Source organism: Capsicum annuum, chromosome 9 (assembly GCF_002878395.1).
Source record: "Capsicum annuum cultivar UCD-10X-F1 chromosome 9, UCD10Xv1.1, whole genome shotgun sequence".
In the NCBI taxonomy this organism is placed as follows: Eukaryota; Viridiplantae; Streptophyta; class Magnoliopsida; order Solanales; family Solanaceae; genus Capsicum; species Capsicum annuum.
Window position 1 is genome coordinate 125037278 of NC_061119.1, and position 7376 is coordinate 125044653.

Below are 7376 nucleotides of genomic sequence, written 5' to 3' on the forward strand. Positions count from 1 at the left end.
ATTTTTTGTTGTCTACAATGTGTCAATTTTCTTATGGATTGAAACAACATAAGAAGTAATCAAATTAGTGCCGTGGTTTGTGGCAGATATATATGTTGGCTTATGCATCTAATACGTGATTTTTTTTTCCAATTCATTCAACTTAAGCTTATTTCACAAAAATCTGTAACTTGCCCGTCTTAGGTGTAATGGAATTGGTATTTTCAGATATGGAAGATTGGTTTCACCTTGTTATATCCTGCTATCCTGTGCGACCAACTGAAGGAGGGAAAGGGCTAAGACCAGAAAGATATGTCAGTTCTACTGAGAGAATTCTACTGTTCGAATTATTTCAGAAGCAGAGAAAGAGTTCTGCATTATCTATGATAAACAAGCTGCCGGTTGTGCAGATTTTGTTATCAAAAATGATTCCGGTTGCCGTTGCTTATTGCTGGGAAGAATTTAGTGAGGGTGATTGGGAGTTTGTTCTATACCGTTTTAGGTGGTGGATTGAAGCAGCAGTTGTGATGATGGAGGAACTTGCTGAGAATGTGAATGATGTTATTGCGGATGGTTCTAGATGTGAACATTTAGATGTTACGCTGAAGAGGGTCAATGATGCTGTTCTAATTGAGGACTCTACTCCAATAAAACTAGCAAGCAATGCTCTAATTGGATTTTCTTTGTTTTGCAATATAAGTGGTCTTGAAGTAAAAGAGCCTGTTGATGTTTCTAATCCCTCGAGAATTGACAGATGGGATATGGCCAAACACCATATTATAGAAGCTGTTCTTCGGTTGTTCTTTTCAACTGCTGCTATGCAGGCTTTGGCAAGTTCTTATTGTGGTGATGCTTCTTCCATTGTTGCCTCATCTATTCTTGATCATTCTCAGTTCTGGGACTTAGTGGCATCACTTGTTGTCGAGTCCTCTTCAATTGCAAGAGACAAGGCTGTAAAATCAGTTGAAATCTGGGGCCTAAGTAAAGGGCCAGTTAGCTCTTTGTATGCAATGCTGTTTTCTCCCAAAACACTTCCTTCCCTAAGGTTTGCCTCTTATGTTATTCTTTCAACTGAACCTGTATCTCACTTGGCTTTGTACACTGTCGACAAGACAAGTTCCTCTGGTGGAGATGCCTCCAACAACCAGGATAATGACAGTTCTGCTGAAGAAAGTCTTCATCTTAGGGCAGAAGTTTCTTCCATGCTGGAAAAGCTACCATATGAAGCTCTTCAAATGGACTTACTTGCATTTGAACGGGTTAGCCTTTTGTTTTCCCTAATTTTTCATGCCTCCCTATGCTTCTTGAAAGCTGATGGAGAAGTATTAATAAACCACTTCTGTTAGCTAAATGCCTTAAATTTTTCAGATAAAGGTCTTTCTAGCTTGGTCTTTGTTACTTTCACATGTAGTGTCACTACCATCACCATCACCCCTGAGGGAGAGAATGGTTCAATACATTCAAGAATTTGCTACTTCGACAGTGTTAGATTGCCTTTTCCAGCATATCCCTTTGGAATTTTGTGTACGATCAAGCTTGAAAAAGAAGGATTCAGAACTTCCAGCTTCAGTGTCAGAAGCAGCAAAATCTGCAACCCGTGCCATCACGTCTAGTTCTGTGTTATTTTGCTTGGAATCATTTTGGCCTGTCGGACCAGAAAAAGTTGCTTCACTTGCTGGTGCAATTTTTGGCCTCATGCTTTGTATTCTTCCTGCTTATGTTCGAGGATGGTTTAGTGATATACGTGACCGTTCTACTTCATCTTCCATTGAATTTTTCACCAGAGCATATTGTAGCCCCGTTCTGATTATGAATGAGCTCTCTCAGGTATGAATGCGTTTACACACTCTAGATACTTGAACATTTATTGAAATGAATTCATGACACTCTAAAATTTTGATTTCCATTGTTTATCAAGAATAAACTTGTCCGTTTTACCCATCTGGGCTCTAGTGATCAAATTGACAAAATATTTAGGACCCGTTTCGCCATAAAAAGTAGCAGTTTTTGGGAAAAAACCTTGGCAAAATGTGTTTGGCCATACAATTTGTCATTTTTTGGCAAAAAATCCAAATTCGCAAAAACTAGAAAATGCTAGTTTTGGGCCAAATTCTATTTCTTTTTTAAAATTTTTTAACTTCACCCCAAACTTTTATATTTTAAAAAAACACCCCACCATCTATTAATCCCAACTAATAATATGACAACCAATCTCATTAATAAACCTTGTTATTTGACTCTCAAGTGTGTAATGGTATTGTTGCATAGAACTTGTAAAAGTAACGTAAATAGAAAATTGAATGCTCCTTGTGAGTTGAGTAAACTTCAGTAGCTTCTACACTGATCTGTGAAATTGTGAAATTGTTTATAAGCAGGTGGAGCGTATAATCTATGAGTTTAATTTTAATAATGGAACATGCTCATTATAAAATGATAATACAAAGTTCTGGGTATTTTTAATAGTTTTTAGAACTTATGAGTATGAATCATACTCCCTCCATTTCGTAATAAGTGAATTGTTGGGGTATTTATTGGTGTTTCAAAATAAGTGAATCATTGAATTATTTTTCAAATTTACCCTTATGATTTGACAACCAATTAACTTTTGAAAAAGTATTACAAGGTCAACTTTTTCTTTTTTTTTTTGGGGTAAAAATGAAAGTTGTATTAAATTTATGTCTTTAATGGCTTTTTTCTTAATCTGTGTACCAAAATCCAACAATTCATTTATTATGAAATGGAGGGAGTATTTCTTAGAAAAGTCAAATATTTTTTCCAAAAACTATTGTCAAAACAAATGGTGAAACTTCACCCAAAAAATGACTTGCCAAATATTTGGGAATCTATGGCCAAACGCTAGCTTAAGATGGTTATGAATAGTGAGCAAAAATGAGATTGAGTTACCGAAGTAAAGGAATTCAGGATTTTCCTAGAAATCTGAATAATTTAATTTTGAATGTGGTAGGGTCATACATTTCTTTTAGTTCTCTGAGGTTTGTTGGCCGAGTGGAAGTTTTACTGGCTGACTGGCTGCTATAAAATCTTAATTAAAGTTATCCAGTCTGGATGAGCATAAAGTACCTATAGGCAGGCTATAGTTGCTTGTGTTTATAAGTCTTTACTTCCAGCATAAGCTTTATTTGTTATCTCAGTTACTCTCATGCTCTTTGTAACCATAAAATGGGTCGCTGACCTTCATTCGAATGCAGATTAAAAAAGCCAGTTTTGCTGATGATAATTTCTCCGTCACCGTGAGCAAATCTGCTAGTGAAGTAGTGGCTACCTACACGAAAGATGAAACAGGGATGGACTTAGTAATTCGTCTTCCGGCATCATATCCACTGCGACCTGTGGATGTTGATTGTACCAAGAGCCTTGGCATTAGTGAGGTTAAGCAGAGGAAGTGGTTAATGTCAATGATGTCATTTCTTCGTAATCAGGTGTCTTACACTGCTTCAGATCTGTCATTCTTCCATCCCACCCTGATCATTTCCTCTATGTCTCTGTTCTCAAACTGCAATCTGTCAGTCTCCCATCTGCTATATTTGAATTTTGAATTTTGAATTTGTTGCCTTTGACATATGTAGCCGTTACTTTTGATATTCTGGTTTTTGATCATGCATATGTTTCTTCCGAAAGCGCACCTTTTCAATTTGAAATGTCACCCTTCACTTCTATATATACCAAGGTTCCATGGGCTGACTTTTAGGTATTGGTATTTTACCATCTGTGATGCCGACTAACTGTTTAGGGTCTTAAGTTGTAGTTCTTGAATGACCTGCCAACACTTGAGATAATTCTCATTGATCCTGCGTACACTTTGCGGGTAAGGTTGACAGTCTGTTTTTCCTCAAAGCAGAATGGCGCCTTGGCTGAGGCAATTTGCATATGGAAGAGCAATTTTGATAAGGAATTCGAAGGTGTCGAGGAGTGCCCCATATGTTACAGTGTCATTCACACTTCAAATCACAGCCTCCCACGGCTAGCTTGCAAAACCTGCAAACACAAGTTCCATTCAGCCTGCCTCTACAAGTGGTTCTCTACTTCTCATAAGTCAACTTGTCCATTGTGTCAATCTCCTTTTTGATGTATTATTCAAAGTGGTGATGCCTTCTTAGCGTGTTAAATATAATTTCACCTTTTGGATGACCCTTGATTTCATTGTCCATCTCTTATGCCGAGTTTGGTGAATATGACCACATTTGTGGGTTGACATACTCTTCCTACAGCTAAGTGTAAGTGCTCTCTCTCTCTCTCTCTCTCTCTCTCTCTCTCTCTCTCTCTCTCTCTCTCTCTCGTGTTTTTGTGTGCATTTTCTCGGGCTGATTTTTAATTATATCAAAGACCTTGCAGTTACTAGCTGTATGTGAAGTGATAACATCTGGGTAGGCTGGAGTTTCTACTCTTTTTTTTTTCCTTAATTAAAACAACATTCTGCTTCTGTGATCAGGAAGTTTAGTTTCCTTCATTTTCATCTGAGAGTTGAGATTGTTAGATGTTCGAGTGATGAGCAGCTTCAATATACTAATGAGCTAATTATTCAAAATTCCGAGCCCCCGCCTAAGGCAGCATTTGTTTTCAAAAAATGACGTTTTTTCTCGGAGTTCTTTTTCAATATTTTCCTCCCTGAAGGGGGAGGGTTTTCTCTCTATATGGAAGTCATAAGAATTTTAAGCTTAATTGACATTTGTTGTCTTGTTTCATGCAGTTGAATGTTGCTATTTGCACTTGTGAAGCGGGTGCCAAGATTATCAGAATTCTAGATGAAAACCTGACACAGTTTGTCTCCAATGGTATTTGCTTATTGCTATTTTAAATGGCAGTTATGGAATAGTGCTTGAATAGAGTTGGATTAAAAAAACAAAGATGTAAAGATAAACGTGATCATGAATCTCCCTGTTCAAATTTGTGCAGAGAGCCGGGGAAGAGAGAAAGAAGAGGGAGGGAGATGGGGGGTGTGTACTATGGGTTAAAGTTTTTGGCTGTAAAGGGAAGCCCCGTGATTTGGTTATGTTTTGTCCTCGTCCATTTTTTGATGCAAGGATGAAAGTGCGAGAGAGATCATGCACAAATCTCAGTACAGATAACGCACATACGATATTATGGAAATACAAGGATAAGCAGCAGTAAAAATCATAATATCTTCAATGTTTTCTATATGTTGTTTCTTGATATCTGAAAATATTTAGAGGAGCAAGAGTCACCAATAACCAGTACGAGGTTATTCTGACATACTCTACGAAAATCTTGTACTAATACTAAGTTACCAACTCCCAAAGACTTTTGGTCCACCAAATTGACTCCCTGACTTGTAGATTACGCATCCTTCCCAACTAAATAAAACTCGGGTCAGAACAGCACAGCACATTTTCTAGTTGTTGGGAAGTATACAAAGTAATTTTGGAGAAGTAAAAGGTTCTCCTATCATTTCATGTATCATTTTTTTTTGTCCGTTCCAAAAAGAACGTCACATTTTCTTATTTGGTAACTATTTAAAGATATAATGTTATTCTTTCCTATTGATTTCACTTATAAGACCCACTTAATTAAAAAAACTGGTAGTACATTTTTTAATAAAAGATAATTTGGTGAAAATTATCAAGTCTTTACTTTTTAAATTTCCTGTTTGGTTAAACTATTACACATAAAATGAGACGGAGGGAGTAATTAATAATAAGAGGTCATCTAGGTCTGAACAATTTCTCACCCGGAGTCTATCTTGACGTGGTGCAATACTAAGTGTGAATACGATCGCTATAAATATAAACTATAAACTGAGCTTTGAAATAGAATAACACAAATTGTCATATTATGAATACCTGAACTCACCTGAGGCTAAGTACAACCAACTGACAGCCAATAAAATGTCTAATGATGCCTAAAAAACATCTGAACCGAGTGTCTACAGACAGGGCGTACGTACCTTTATTTGAATAAACTGAACTAGTGAGCTAACTAAGGCATAATGAAGACCTCTGAATAAAGGAAGAGACTGGAATATTGTGTTTGGCATAACTCCGTACCAATTATACTAGAAACGGATTCCTTTGCTCTAATGATCATTTTAGAAGGGAGTTGGAAAGTTCCTTGGATTATTGCTATGGAAATGAAGAAAATAAATTGTTGAGGGCTAATCTAAATGTGGAGGTGGAGCATACATTAAGAGAAGGCAACACGCAACATGCAACACGCCAGTGGATTTTTCTTGCTAACAATTTTTTTTTGTTTTGCAGGGACACCAAAATTAACATACAATTCATTATAGGAGGTTCCACAAAAGGAAAGGTTATCATATGCATGGAGCAGAATCAAATACCAAATCTAAGGGTGACGAAATGTCAAAACAGAGATTTCAAGGTCCATTAAGCAACATGAGAAAGTGATTACAATGGCGCATATCAATTGAGGAAAACCACAAACATCATCAAGTTTCACAAAGAAAGCAAATAGAGTACACAAAAATGGCAACGTAGCAGTTCCAAAGAAGATTAACTATGAATAAAGGAATACCTAGTGGATTTCAAGTTTATCTGAATTTTATTAGCCTTTACAGTGGTATTAGTTTGATTTCGAGCTCAACCTGTTAGGAAAATAAAAATCAGAACAATTTTGACTTGACTAAGTATCATCTCTTTAAGGAAATGTTACAAGCCAAAGTCGGCATTGAACTTTCAAGGACTACAATCCAAGACCAACACAGGGATCCAAGCCACGATCATTTCAAGAAGGCAAAGATATGTTTGAAGGACCCTTTTTAAGCTCTCAAGAGCTCAACACCATGTTTGGAGGATAGCTTGAAAGCGGAGCCGAATTCATCTCAAAACTTCAACAAGGAAGCAAGCCCGAGAACTACAAACGCGCCAATGATTATTGATGAAGTTAGATATGTTTCAAGCCATCTTGATACCATTTAAGGAGTGTTTTGGAGTGAACAATACATACAAGAAGGATCAACGACCATTGGAGAGGTCGTTGGAGGGTCAAACGGAGCCTGAAGGCCTTTTAAAGTGAAATGCGAAGTCACTTGCACCTGCAGGTGACTGACCTGCACCCAAAGATGACTCATGCGCCTTTCATGTGTCCTCATAGATTGTCATATGCGTGGACGTATGGGCCAAGGCGGCCAACTTACTTGTTTTGTTGAGATTAAGTCACTTTTGGGCTCATATATGTAATAAATAGCCCATGACTATAAATATTAATTTTTTTAGCTTATTTCCGTGGTTTTTGATGAATGTTGATGTTATGAAACTCTTGAGAGAGTGTGTAGTTTTGAAAATCTTGTATTGATTTTTGCCTATAAACGGAGGTTGCAAGATCGTTAAGATTTCCTCAAGGTCTTCGTAGGAATAAAGTGCTTCTTGTAGGATCTTATGGTTTTAGGGTTTTGACATATC

The 7376-nt window shown here is 37.0% G+C and overlaps 1 protein-coding gene across 4 annotated transcripts in view; it reads left to right on the forward strand.

Annotated features, from left to right (window-relative positions):
* Positions 1–6436, forward strand: part of LOC107842460 (E3 ubiquitin-protein ligase listerin) — a 34217-nt gene extending 27781 nt beyond the window's left edge. Inside the window, exons 13-17 of one of the 4 annotated variants that reach the window (XM_047396966.1) lie at positions 184–1238; positions 1348–1806; positions 3189–3419; positions 4688–4772; positions 6213–6436. In XM_047396966.1, the coding sequence (XP_047252922.1) occupies positions 184–1238; positions 1348–1806; positions 3189–3419; positions 4688–4772; positions 6213–6244 (1862 nt within the window). In that variant the 3' untranslated portion in view covers positions 6245–6436. Of the gene's footprint in view, positions 1–183; positions 1239–1347; positions 1807–3188; positions 3420–3838; positions 4206–4687; positions 4773–4893; positions 5497–6212 lie in introns of those variants that run through there. The other 3 variants (XM_016686312.2, XM_016686310.2, XM_016686311.2) reach the window with 3 other exon arrangements.
* The last annotated feature ends 940 nt before the right edge of the window (positions 6437–7376 follow it).